This window comes from Paramormyrops kingsleyae, chromosome 11 (assembly GCF_048594095.1).
Source record: "Paramormyrops kingsleyae isolate MSU_618 chromosome 11, PKINGS_0.4, whole genome shotgun sequence".
Lineage (NCBI taxonomy): Eukaryota > Metazoa > Chordata > Actinopteri > Osteoglossiformes > Mormyridae > Paramormyrops > Paramormyrops kingsleyae.
This window is the reverse complement of record NC_132807.1, coordinates 4,559,387-4,574,109: the sequence shown is the minus strand read 5'-3', so window position 1 is coordinate 4,574,109 and position 14,723 is coordinate 4,559,387. Positions and strand designations below refer to the sequence as shown.

General features: G+C 40.8%; 1 protein-coding gene across 1 annotated transcript; it reads right to left on the bottom strand.

The window, feature by feature from the left end:
* Window positions 1–3,041: 3,041 nt before the first annotated feature.
* On the bottom strand, window positions 3,042–12,154 carry LOC111845115 (AP-3 complex subunit sigma-2-like). Its single transcript, XM_023814256.2, has 7 exons — window positions 11,975–12,154; window positions 11,791–11,882; window positions 10,192–10,303; window positions 6,412–6,483; window positions 5,278–5,385; window positions 4,550–4,691; window positions 3,042–3,846 (listed from the first exon to the last, which is right to left on the bottom strand). Exons 1-6 carry the CDS (start codon window positions 12,041–12,043, stop codon window positions 4,566–4,568), a joined length of 579 nt encoding a protein of 192 aa, XP_023670024.1. The 5' UTR covers window positions 12,044–12,154; the 3' UTR covers window positions 3,042–3,846; window positions 4,550–4,565.
* Between the last annotated feature and the right edge of the window lie 2,569 nt (window positions 12,155–14,723).

Sequence of the window (14,723 nt, the reverse complement as noted above, 5' to 3'; positions counted from 1 at the left end):
TTCCATGTCATGAGTGAGTTCTTCTTTGAAATTTAAGACTGTAAAATTTTACAAATACCAGTTTTCGATATATCTGAATCACAAGGTACTGAGTTTACACTTGTGCTGGGTGATGTTTCATGGAAGCTGTTGGTCATGGTCAGGTTCAACATATGGCTTATTCTGAATGCATTAGAATCAGGTTAGTCTTCCTGGCACACTTGAAGAGATGGTAGACGTTAATGAACCCTTGACCATTGGTAGACCCTTGAGAACCTACATCTCCTGCTTGTTCTTCTGGAGTTGAGGCCACAGGGTCACATTGTAGAGCTCAGGTAGCAGTGTCTGGAAGCCTGGAGTTCTAACATTGTATGCTGGTGGATAATGATGCCCCTTTGGAACTCACCAAAGATAATACACAAAATAATGACTCTGGGCATCAAGATCACTGTGGTACTTTGGTTGAGATCTTGTGACCATCCCCCATGTTCAAAAGCAGGTTCAGTGTTAATTTTATTTACAAGTTTCTTTTCAAACTTTTTCTCTCCTGAGCCAGTTTATTGACACGGCTCACTAGATCAAGGATGGAAAGAATTTCTACCCTGTTCCCTGAAACCTAGATGACAAGAAAAATATGTTAAAAAGAGTTTTCAACTCGTCTTCTGATGACGCTATATGCTATATTCTGATGAGCCAACTATACGAGCCAAATCTTGACATGAACTCTTCGGCTACTTCTACAAAGGAAATATTCTGGGGAGTAACGTGTTTGATACTTGGGTGACCAGATAATCCATGTCAGGGAGGACACTTTGAGCTACTTCGGGTTTTACAAACTACTTTCAAACTGAAAGGCTCCTCTGCTTGCCCAAATAGTTCAGCTCTTCTTGTGCTTTGACTGGTTTGTTTCCTTGACTGAAAGACTCATCCAGCTGTTTCACATTAGCATTAGTGACACATGCATGATTATAGGAGACTGACCAATCAGCACACAGCAAGAACTCAGCACTCAAGTGAAATTCAGGTCCGTTTAATTGAAATGGTAATTTACAATTCCTGTCCTAGCTCAGAGTGTCCTCCCTGACATGGATTATCTAGTCACCCTATTTACACTACTTCAGATTTTACAAACTGAAAGGCTCCTGTTCTTAGCTAAATAGTTCAGTTCTTTTTTGTACTTTTACTGGTTTGTTTCCTTGACTGAAAGACTCATCCAGCTGTTTTACATTAACATTAGTAACACATGCATGATTAGAGAAGACTGACCAATCAGCTCACAGCAACAACTCAGTGCTTAAGTGCAACATAGGTCCTTTTAATTGAAATAGTTGTTTACATATAATGTCCAAGCTCAAAGTCTCCTCCCTGACATGGATTACATGGTCACCCTATTTGATCCTATTTGATACAAGATTGTATATACAAAATAACAGAAAAAGGATTCAACATAATTGATTCGGTTTCTGTTTATGCGAGCTACTCATTGGCTTCTTGTGACCACTGAGCTAAACCCAGATGAGACCCTAAGATTTTAAGAACCATATCAGTCATATCGATAATACAGCCCTGCTTTGTAATATGTCTGAAGGACATGACATGCTTTCTATGACAGACCATGAAAAGCTTATGTCATCGTTGCATGTGAAAAACATTATTTATATGCATTTTTCTAGATTAAAATTGTAATCTTTGGCCTACAAAGATCCTCCAACACTACATCGCCCTAATTCTCTCCATTTTGTTCTAATTCACACTTGATTTTAAGATAATTCCCTTAGCATTCAAATGTTTTCATGGTCTTGCTCCTTTATACCTTACCGATATTATCATTAGATATGCCCCATGCAAATTATTACAATTATTGGACAGCAACCTTCTGGTCATGCCTGCCACCCTTTGGAAGTCTGGGGAATCAGCCTTGTTTCTATGGGACCAAACCGTGGAACTCCTTCTTCCATCATGATCTTGGTGATGTTACTGTGCTGGCCCATTTATGTTCTCATCAATGATGGCCTTCAGGGTGTTCCATGGTACTTGTAATGCCTTGAAAATTCCTTTGTAACCCTCTCCTGATCGGTCGTGTTCCACAATGAGACCCCATAAATCAGTGATCAAGTTGTATAGATATTTCAAGGGGGGCCGTGGGGGTCAAATCGTAACTCCCTCACAATAAATTGTTTATGACTGGAGTCTGCCAGTTGAGTACCCCAGGTGTTTTTAAGGGGGAAGATCCATACCCAGATCTACACCCTGGGTGACACATGGTAATTACTTTTGAACGTGAGTTTGAATGTGACTGGTTTATCCTGAACAGTCACATGACTCATTATAAAAGGGTGTGCAAACATGCAACCAAATTATTTTGTATTTTCTTTTTCCTTTTATCCAAAAGGTTTGTTTTTCACTGGAATTTTGTTGGTCGCAATATCACATCAAATATGGGAATAGATCTGACATGAATTCTTTCTCTAATTTTTTTACTAAACAATATCCTGCAATTTTAACAGAGGTATGCAGACATCTTATACCTACTTCATTTGAGAGCTATGACATTTGGTTAAGGCAAGTTTCAGCTGTGGGGAGTGTCTTAAGGAGGACAATACCCAAAAATTATTCATAACACCTAGAAAATAGAAAAGCATACCCCCCCCCCCTGCAAAACAAATCTATTTATGTAGGAGTAACAATTTAGTTTTAAACAGACACATAAAAACACTTACCCAGTGGGTAAGGGAGGATGAGTAAGAAAGATTTCTAGCAGAATGTTATTGTGTCGTGGGGGAAATGCGGCTTCCTGGCCAACGGAGACCTGCAGAGCGGTGTGAACAGATCCAGACCGACACGAAAACACAAAGAGGCAGCACTGCAGCCGGGACCTGAATGTGAGTGGGTTGAGGCGGTCTGTAAAACCTTAAATAAGTCTGGTTTTTCATTTGATGGTAACTCAAATGTCTGCAGCAAATTCAAGTGAATTTACTGTAATCACTGACGGAGAGCCATTGTCAAGATCCACAGAATGATTTTATAGGCACTTGGCTATTGAATTTTCCATCACAGTTAGCTTCAGTGCCATTATAAGGAAAGATTTATTAAAAGTGTTCTATTATGCATAAAAAAACAACAAAAACTAAAAGTTATCCTACCCCACCCCCACCCCGGCTGAATAATGCACACATTGTGTATGCCAACTAATGATTCACTTCCTGCAGTAGAAGCTGCAAGGACATCTGAAGGACAAAAAGGAAGCGATGCAATGTACATATATAACCATTTCAGGAATCCTCAGCACTCCCACGTCGCCACAGTCTTGTTTTTAACCCAAGATGTTACATAACATTGTGTTTTTGGTGACCATTGTTTATTTTCTATTTTGAAAAGTACAGCAATTACTTTTGAAACACAAACTGTTCCGTACAATTCATTTCATAGGGTCATAAGGAAGGCCTTCCATTATTTCTGCTCAAGTAAACATCTACAGACCTGCGGTATAATATCTCTGATGTGAGATCTCCATCGTGACTGGCTTGGCGATTACATGACATTTTTTTAGGTTCATATCAGAGGGTGTGCGGAATTTTCTGCCCGACTCCACGGAAGAAAGACATCTCCAGCACACATAGAGCAGAATTATAGGGTTTACCGAAGTGTCACATTACATTAAATATGTGTCATATATACACGCTTTTCCCAGTGACACTCTTGGGAAGGTACTGTCCATGTAACATCACAGGGGCCATTCCCATGGGTCTGGACTTCCTCCATTTCATCGAGAACAGTGTCAGAGGTGTCAGAAGAGGAAAGAGCAGCATGGAGAGCAAGTCTACCATCTTTCCTTCATATGAGGAGTGGATTTTAACTGCCATCTCTCTGTAGGGACAGAATATGATGGGGGGAAAAAATAGTTTGAACACTGAATTGCACAATTCCAAAGAAACAGCTGCATCATCATGATCATGCCTGACTTCAAAAAATTACAACACCCACAAAAACCGAGGTTATGGGGGCCTTTGTTCTACAGCCCAGCGAGACTCATTTCGATGATGTGCCCTTGTCCTCGGAACCCAAATGAGAACCCAAACAACATAAGAAAACAAACAAAACACATTACTATAAAGGCTATGCTGAATACTATACAGCGTATAGCAACTGCGAAATTGCAAAAAAACAATGTGGGGAAAATCCGCTAAATCAGCAGTATTACAAAAAATATGCCGAAGAATGAACATTGCGGGAAACAGCTGGAGGGACCTTACGGGTAAACGCAAACATTTAGCATATAACCTCTTGCATCATAATTTTCTTTCTTCTAAAAGACTGCTGGCCATCCACAAAAAAGGCACAAAGTCTCTCAGCAGGAGGATATAATCTATGAAGAACACTAACATTCAGTAGCGATGGGCAAATGAAGCTTCATGAACCATTTGCTGTATTTTTTTACCTCACTAGACAGCATTCTTGGTTTGCTTGGAGCTCTTTTATGAACAGAAAGCACCATCTAGTGGGATCTGAAAATACATGAAATGGTTCATGAAGCTGCATTTGCCCATCGCTAAATCAACACGGCTCCTACCAAGGTCAGCCCCTGCTCAGAAAGGAGACAGGCTGGGCACTTTGATGTTGATGTCCCCGATGTTGATGTTTCGTGGGATCTCAGGAAGATTCATGTTCTTCACTGCAGACACGGCACGTGCGGGTGCCGCTGACAAGCCGCCCTGGGAAACAGCAGTACATCAGTTCCTTGACCAATTCCTTGAGCTAAAAACATGCTAGGGTATGTGAGTGGTAGAGGAGACTGGGGAAGTAGGGCTGGGTTTAAAAAAAAATTCTGATTTGAATCAACTGTTAATTGCATAATCGGATATCGATTCATAAAATTCCAAGATCTTTAAGCCCGTTAGTCTTGTGTGGCCAGCCTAGCGCATGGAGATCGGTCAGACAAAAATGTGGTGGGAGCTGCTGTACTGAAGGTACCGTCAAGCCTCAAAGTCGATGTCTGGATGTATTTCAAATTTCAGAAATATGAAGATACCAAAGAGCTGGGCAAAAGCGAAGTCGTATGTAAAATGTGCAAAATGGAGGAGAAATACTGAGGAAATACCACAAATGTATGAAACCATTTAACAAGACATCATCCAGATGTGCAATCTGCAAAAACGGGTGATCCAAGACAAACCCGAAACAGAACAAACTGGTATTGTAGCTGAAATATCCCCAAATGAACCAATACTGAATCCAATTGAAACAGAAATCAAATCAAATGGGTGAGATGCAGCCCTCTGCGGAAGGCATCACGCTCACCTCAGATTTCTCCATGCGGCTCTGCACCTCCACTTGTGCAACTATTTCATTCATGTTGGTCTCCAGGACCATCCCACCCATCACCACTTCCTGCAGGATGTAATGAACCTGGGTACAGGACAGGAACAAAACAAATACGGTCATGGGCCCCCAGGGGCTGCATGTGCACAAGCTTAACCGCTGTATTCCAGAGCAAATACAAAAGGGGTTGAAATTCAAATCTGCCAAATCCTGCAGGGGGCAGACATGACCAAGCAGGATGCAAAAGCAAAGTGCTTTGCAATGGAACAAAACTTGCATGTTTATTTTCAAAATACAGGTAATGAGCTTTGTAATAGAGTCCCAAAGAAATAACTAAATAAGCATCCTGTAGCTGTTTTTTTTTTTTCCTTTTCACTCTTTTCAGAGAACACTCTGACAAAATGCACACAATTTTAACGTATCTGGTACAAAAAGTGAGAAACTGAATAAAATGGCATCTGTGTGTTTGTGTGTATTGGAGGCACAGCGTTTAACCACCTCACGGACAATCCGGGGATAAAGGCTGGTTTTGTCAGTTGATTCCACCTGTCCTTCTTTATGGACATTCTGATTTTGCAGAGTTTGATGCTCTACAAGGCGGGGGCTTGTGTTTCACTTCTTTAAACAGCCTTTGCAAGTAAGCACATTCCTACGCTCTGAACCTATGACATGTCCCTTGACACAATAAAACTTTTTTACTTTAGAAATCAGTGTGCCTTGTTGCTTAACAGAAAACACTGGTTTTAATTAATGTGGTGATGGGGACATGATAAAGACTGATTAGTTAAAGAAGTGAAACACAAGCCCCTTCCTTGTAGACCCAAGGAAATGCTGGACTTGGCAAAATCAGGACGTACCTCTTTTTATGATTCAACTTACAAGGGGAGGTATGTTCATTCACCCCCAACAAACCAGACCAAGCTGACACAGGTGTGAACTTTCACCACTGAAATGTCCTACTTTTTGTCGATGCCATCCCTAGTCAGTTCCACATGCTCACAATACCCATTGTGTCTTTTTCTTCAGTTCACAAGTACAACAATACAAACACTAAAAGATGAGATCATTTACACTGCTTATCACTAGGCACATAGCTGTTCAAACAGAACTTACCTTATCCACGTGGAAAATAAGGTCTAGTTCACACACATTTTCAAAGCATTTATCGAGGGTTTCCACAAAAACCTACAAAAAAACATGAAGAGTATCAACAACACACTGACATACAGAAGCTTTACTCCTGATTGAATACTCATTATCCCTAAAATTAATATAATATAGCTACTCCCCTGTTGAGACTATAGGGATCGAGGTTACTGCGGTTAAGTGTGAAACTCTTTCCAGATCTCTGGCACCACCTAGTGTTGAGTAACAAACACAGTGACACACTGGAAAGTCACAGATATAATGTGCAAGCTGATTGTGAGGATTAGGTGATTAAAATGCTTTGGAACTATAAAAACAACAATAATTTATTAATAAAAAGTGGTGTGATACCCATCAGCAAATATATATACTAACACGAGAGTTTCCATGGCGACAGGTAGACCCACACCTCAAGGTTTGTGGGTTAGACTCCCACCAATCATCCTGTGTGTGTGTGCTACATTACTACATGGCGATATCATCGATCCCGGACCCCACCCCAGCCCCATGTGCAGAAAAACCGTCCCCATCTCATCCCCGCGTGCAGAAAAACCGTCCCCATCTCATCCCCACGTACACCAAAACCATCCCCATCTCATCCCCACGTGCACCAAAACCATCCCCATCTCATCCCCACGTGCACCAAAACCATCCCCATCTCATCCCCGTGTGAAGAAAAACCATCCCCATCTCATCCCCGTGTGAAGAAAAACCATTCCCATCTCATCCCCACGTGCACCAAAACCATCCCCATCTCATCCCCACGTGCACCAAAACCATCCCCATCTCATCCCCACGTGCACCAAAACCATCCCCATCTCATCCCCACGTGCACCAAAACCATCCCCATCTCATCCCCACGTGCACCAAAACCATCCCCATCTCATCCCCACGTGCACCAAAACCATCCCCATCTCATCCCCGTGTGAAGAAAAACCATCCCCATCTCATCCCCGTGTGAAGAAAAACCATTCCCATCTCATCCCCACGTGCACCAAAACCATCCCCATCTCATCCCCACGTGCACCAAAACCATCCCCATCTCATCCCCACGTGCACCAAAACCATCCCCATCTCATCCCCACGTGCACCAAAACCATCCCCATCTCATCCCCACGTGCACCAAAACCATCCCCATCTCATCCCCACGTGCACCAAAACCATCCCCATCTCATCCCCACGTGCACCAAAACCATCCCCATCTCATCCCCACATGCACCAAAACCATCCCATCGTGTTTCACTTTCTTTTTTTTTTTTTTTATTAATTTGCTTTAATAGTATCCGACAACACAAATATTATGGATTACCAGATGAAATAACTTCCATGTAGTTAGTTAGTTTTTCTCTGTAGCTTGTTGTGTAGCTACTATATTATTAAAACAATAGCTTGGCGGTAGCTTAGATACTTTTAACCATAAGTAGCTTGTAGCTTGAGAAGCTCCTGTTTAAAAGTAGCTTCCCCAATACTGATTACCATACATTTTATTACCATCCCTACAGGAATACCATAAAGATCATACTCCTGTTACCTCAGGAATATTTTTATGTTGTGACCCCATTCCCGCAGACATTCACAGTGTTACTGCTTTCCCCATTCCCGAGCAGTCTTCTAGTAAAATCATTCTCTATGTGTTTTTTCATGGATTGTCTTGCATATTTCAAAGACAAAGACGGTTTAAGTCAATGTGAACACCTGTCTCCAAAATGCCCTTAACATGAGAGTGTGAGGCCAGCACCTGAAAAGCAGTTATGTGATGGAGCCAACGATGCTGTGAAAGAACTGCTGGTTCCGTAGTAAATGAGAGTCATCATTTCAGAGGAAAGCGCTGTACTACCATCAGCTGAATCTTCTACAGGGGTGTGACAATGCACCTTGGAATGATATTTTGTGATTCAAAAATATTACGACACATTGTAGGGGTATCACAAAGCACACTGCTACTAAATCATTTATTAATGTTAACGCAACAGGGTGCAATAGGTATAATCTGTTTTTGCTCAGATTTTATTTTTGCATTTTGCACTGGAGTCTACAGAATAAGGAAAAAAAAAAAACAGTATGAATTTTTTTTTGTAAATGTACATGTCAATGTAATAATTGAAGCGCGAGATCTTTGTTTTCAGTCTTGTGCATTGTTCATACATTAAGGATATTTTGATTTATTCTTATTTTTCCTTTTAATTTAAAAATGTAGGGATCTGCTTGTTTTAAAAACCACAAAGTTCAGAGTTCAAAAAATGGTTTGAAAACAGTTTTTTTGTAAATGTACATGTCTAGAAGGAATAAATAACGGTGAGATCTTAGTTTCCAGTCTTATTTTGTTGAATATAGTACGAGACACTTTCTGCTCATCCTATTTCCCCTTTCATACTGTATACCTGCCATTTCCAGCCTGAATGATTTATCACAGTTTATCACAAGGTCGGGTGAGGCCCCCACTTTTAGGGTGCTTTTCCACTGCGCCAGGTACCGTATTTCTGGAATTTCAAGAAATTGTCAAAAAGTATGGTACCATTGCCGTAAACACTGGTATCGGCACCGAACGACATCACAACGCGAGTCGGGGTTCGGAATTCAAAAAATGGCTGGAAGATGTGCAATATTAATATTGCATCACAAGGGTCATGACAGTCAGTTGGGCTGAGATCAGGCTTTTTGCCTAGACATTACAGCACAGGGGGTTTTAGTTTTGTTACGCTGTAACAGGAAAAAAAAACAAGCTTTGCCTTTTTTGATGGTTATTCTTTCCAGATTATGTAGTATATGTTAAAAAAATCTGTTTAAAGTTTACCTCCACTGCTTTTGCATGAGTACTGCATGTGTTCTCTGAGACAATCATAATTTTCATTTGTTGTTTAAATCATTCCTAGACGGGCTTGTGAGAAATTTGTCGACACCCCCCCTTCTTTAAATTAGCCAATATTTATTACAAAAAAATCACAATGCAATATTTGAACATTTTTCAATACCGTGCTATAGAATACTAGAAAATATTTTTTTCATCATACCATCCTAATCTTGTACCTGTTCTTCTGATCAGATCGCAATTAAAGCTTCCTTCATCTGTCCACGCATCCATTATATTACATTTTCATTTTAACTTCATTTATCATTGTTTTTTCCAAGTTTGTAACTTTTTTCAAGATGGCGGACACATTGTGTTTCGGAGGCAGGCTATTTTCAAAAGCAATTGACAAAGAAAGTGTTTGCCAGCCCCACCCAAAAGTACTAAAAAAGTACCCTGGCTGGTTTGGTCCTTTACGTACTGGAACTTTTTCTACTGGTACTTGACTGAAAGTCACTGGAAAAGGATTAGTACCAAAGTACAAAATTAAAACCTAGTGCGGTGGAAAAGCATCTTTAGATTTCCGTATGATGAAGTAAATCCCAGGCCAGTCCAGCAGGTGTCACTAAAGCCCAACAAATGGTGGTAAACTCAGCATCTAAGCCACACAATGAAATGTGAGCTCAGTTTTACATTTTTTTTTTCTCCCTCCCCACAGGCAACCAATGCTGCACAGCAGAAAGTGTCCCCACCCCGGGTCATACTGCGTTTTAACTGCTGCACCATGTTTTACTTTGAACAACCAAAATGAATCTGTCTGCTTGTTGCTGGCTCACGTTCCCCACACGTGTGCCGTAAAGCCCATCGCCTGACTGGAGACATCAATACAGAAAAACCACAGCTCAAAAACTCACGCAAGCAACAGAGGCTGGTAAAATCAAACACAGCAGAGTTCCTACCTGTATCAGATCCAGAATCCCCAGTTCGCTCTCGGACGAATCCACACAGAAAACAAAGTAAAGTGTAGCATAGTGTCTGTAGATCAACTTGTAGTCAGAGCCACCGATTAAACTGGAAATTGAGGAAGAAGAAAAGTACATATTTGGAGGTGCAGAAACAAATATTATGATGATTTAAAAAAAAATAATAATTACTATACACGACTGAAAAATGAATACATGCTTTTGTGTATAGTAGGATAGAACAAGAGTTCCCAAGCTTCTCAGCTGAGAAGCCCCAAAATAAGAGTGTCAGAGACTCATGGTCCCGGCAGTAGATTTCACCAATAGGGGTATGGGGGGATGCACCTCAGCAGATTTATTCTGCAAATCATCTTACACCCCCTGCCCCATCCCCTGGGTTAGACTACTGTATTGCTCTCTTAACTGGAAACAAACACCACATATTATACACCATATGGCATATTCAAAATGTAGCTGCCTGAACTGTCACAAGGAATGGGAAGAATGAGCCCATATCTCCTGCTCTTAGGTGCTGGCTCTGGCTTCCTGTTCAGCTAAGGAATGGTTTCGTGCTTAAATAAAAAGCACTCAAAGATCAAGCATCTGCCAACCTAACAGAACAGATCCATGTTTAAAAGCAATATAGTACAATACAGTACACTCAGATCACAGAAAGCAGGCCTCATTGTCACCCTACATATACATAAAGTAAGTTGGTGCTAAAGCCTTCACTTACGGGGTCCTTACATTATGGAATGGCCTGCCAGCTCATGTTCATGATGCTGAATTGGTCTCAGTCTTTAAATCTCGACTGAAGACCTACTATTTTAGCCTTGCTTAATCACATCTTAGTCACACTGTGACTAAGGCTGCTAGCGCTGCTGTATATTCCCTTTACTGTGTTTTTCCATCAATGTGTCAATGTGTGCATATTCTGACCATTGAGAGATGGTTTAGTCCCATGGAAGAGTGACACCATAGATGTGGCATGGATGCAGCCTACAATCTACCAACGTACCCAGAACTGCATGGAGAACTGGCTCACTGGTGGAGTTTATGACCACTGTTTACACACTGCTTTTATTAAATCACACTCATTTTCTGTGTCTTCTATAATGTTAGAATGCTGGAGGTGGGGGTGTTCATTTTCTCTAATCCTCTTTTGAGATTCATTCTTTCCTTTTCCCCCCTTTCATTCACTATTTTCTATAAATGACATAGTTATGGATTACCACACCCTATTGTCAAGGGTGAATTTTGTTTAAGACGTTATGTAAAAATAAACTGAACCGAATTCCATTGAAGTTGACTCTCTTGAGATCATTAAAATTTTGCAAATTTCTTACTTATTTCCACATCGAGATACTAAGTATAATCTCCGGATCTATGTAGAACCAGTCAATGAACTTGTAAGATGATAACACTCTAAGCGCAAAGTACAAATACCCCACGCATACATGTAACCCGGGTGTATACAACAGCAGACAATAAATATATCTGCTTCTGCTAGGAATCGGCGACTACAATAATATAGTGCCTGTGAGGGAAGGGACACAACTGCAGACTCAAACCCGATAAAACACACAAACACCATGCCTTCCTCCTTCCAGAAAGTTACAGACGTTGTCGTCCCTCTTGGACACAAGGTGGAAGGTCTCCCTGATGATCTGCTGCTGCATATCCTCAGCCTGGGAACATTAAAGACAAATAAATCCGCGCATCTGATTAAATTAACACAGCTGCATGTTAAATGCCCTTAAGTTTCACTTAGGATACTTACAAAATACTGGTAAAACCTGGTGAGTCGAGGTTTCCCATGATTATTAAAAATCAAAATGGCCTTAATCATTTTGTCAGTTATTTAATAATACAGCAAAATACCGAGTTCTTGCTAGTGCACCAGCCTACTAGCCGCTTCCCTGCCCAATGTGTAACTATTATTTCAGTCGGACTGGAAACATGTCAGCCGCGGATGACAATGTTGGTTCCGATACGGTATCCGTTACTTAAAACATAAAACGCTGTTTCCACGATATTATTCGCACATTTTGTAATCTGCACGTAGCCTATATATGTTTATCTGGCTATTTATTAAAATATTAATGGCGACTATTAAAATATTAGCAATTGTCATTAAAGTAAAACATTACAGTAACATAAACCCAATGCTCAACAACAGGCATACCAAAATTAATTAATAAATAAATGAGCGACACTTAGTGAATTACCAGAATAACTGACACTGCTTCAGTTTTGGTGCAATATGTCTCAAAATGAAATAGGCCTAGGTCCCAGATGATCACCTATATAATGTTCCAGGTAAGTTTATTATTTCAGTCGGCCTGCTTTTAGAGCTACTTTTTTTTATAACGTCAAGTGTCTTCTGCCGCGCCGCCCTTTCCTTCCTTTGCTCAGGGACGTCACTAGGATTGAAAGACAAGGGGGGCTTAGCCCCCAGGGTCGTAGGAAGGAATTAGCGCTCCCTCAGCGTCAGCTCCCCTGCCGCTCTCCTGCTTCTCCCTCAATCTTTAAAAATACTTTCGTATATACATCTGGTATATAAACTGAACTTCAGTGTCCCTGTTTTTGCTGTTGTAAAAGTTTGAAGGAGTTCTGACTTTTTGATTGACCCTGCTAACGAGAAAGTGCTGTGATGGGGGACCAGTCAGTGCCCGTCCACCCCTGCCCTTTGTGTCTCTTCCTCGTTTGGCCAAAAGGTGTCGCTGGCCGTCCCGCCTTTTCACTCCCTGTCTGATAACCCTTGTATGTTTCCCCTGCTCCCACACTGCTGCCTAGCTTGGTAGGTTGCATGTGTGACTGTGAACCCCTTGGTCATGGGTTTGAGGCTGCTTGGAAATTAGCATCACCTGTATTCACCTGTAACATTTCTGTTACCCTAGTGTACATTATTTGTCATTGTTTTCCCTCCTTCTGCTGTGATTAATTATGTTTTGCGTATCGTTACGGTCCTAGTTGTCCCAGTATTGTTAACCTATAGTATTTGCTGTTTCTCAGTTTCTTTGCTTATTAGTTGTTGTGAATTCCACCTGTTGCTCATTGTCCTGTGGTTTCATTGATTGGTTAATTTGGATATTGTTCTAACCTATCCTGCGCCGTGTCTTGTTAGCCTTGTGTGTATTTAAATGCCTGCTCCAGCTCTGTTCTCCAGTCAGTCATTGTTCATGCACTGTGTGCTGTTTTTGCAGTTAGTTCTTGTTTCTCCCATGTGCTTTCATCCCCATCCTGTCCCTTTATTTTGTGGTTTGCCCCCTCCTGTTCTGTTTTGTTTAATAAACCCCTTTGTCTTGGAGCCGTACGTGGATCGTCACCCTCATTTCCTTGTCCTCACCATGCTGTGCCTTGACAGTATGAATTTTTTTTTTATATAGATATATATCACATCAATAGGTCACTGATTCTGTCTTGGCTTGAAGGGGAGTAGATTGTACATTCAAAATTCAATTCTAGCAAATTCAGTAAAGAAGCAAAATAAATCCTTGAATATCTAAGTGGTAGGTTTACTGTACAGTCACCCCTTCATAATCATGAGTGTTAGGGGTAGAAGATCGCCATGAATGTGAAGATTTTCAAAAAAATGCCCGTTGTTTAAAATGCAAAATTAACAGAACTGAGAAGTTAAAAAAATGACTGTGAGAAATGTGAGATTCCTGTGAGAACACAGGTTTCCCATCAATGAAATAAAGCATTACCCATTAGTCCTGTGCTCGACCTGCATTCAGCCCTCACATGACCTCCCCGGTGGGAAAATTCCCGCACTCCCCTAGTACCAGTCTGTGCCGGTACCCAAGCCATTTTTATTTCAAAAATACCTATCAGTATTAAAGATATGCACTTGCACTAACAAATATTAAATAACGTGACTATTTATACATTAGGCCTATATGATTTTACATGATCCAAATCATTTTCACTACCGTTCATATGTTTTGGTTTCTGAGTTTCTGTGATCTCAGCAAGCTCCAGTATTTTCCCATTTAATAGTTCACAGCTAACTGGATGAGGCAGTAAGGAAAGTGGATAGATGCATTTAAAAATGCTACTTACTGGATTTTTGTATTTTATTTTAATATTAATCTGTATACCATAATACCAAATTATGGGGGAAAAAATCTGTTAGTGTAGTACCACTTTTCACCTCAAGTTGGCTCCTAATTCAAACAGAACAGTAACTTTTAATGTTTATGCCGCACATACAAGGTGAATTTCTTACACGTGAAAACAGGAAGGGATTGCCGGTTCTAGACTCACATGTATCTATGTGTATGCAGGTTCTGAAATTAATTGTGACCATGTGTATGAAGGTTTTAGGGTCACTTGTATCTATGTGCATGTCTGCTGTGGCTGGGCTCACTCATTGTGTGACTCAGTGAGTTAGGCTGGCCTTGCTACTGAATGGTCGCCACTTTAAGTCCCAGTGATTTTACCATTGGGCCCTTGAGAAAGGCCGTTAACTCCCAAATGCTGCAGGGACTGCCCACGGTTTCTCAAAAATTAATGCCATTTAATGA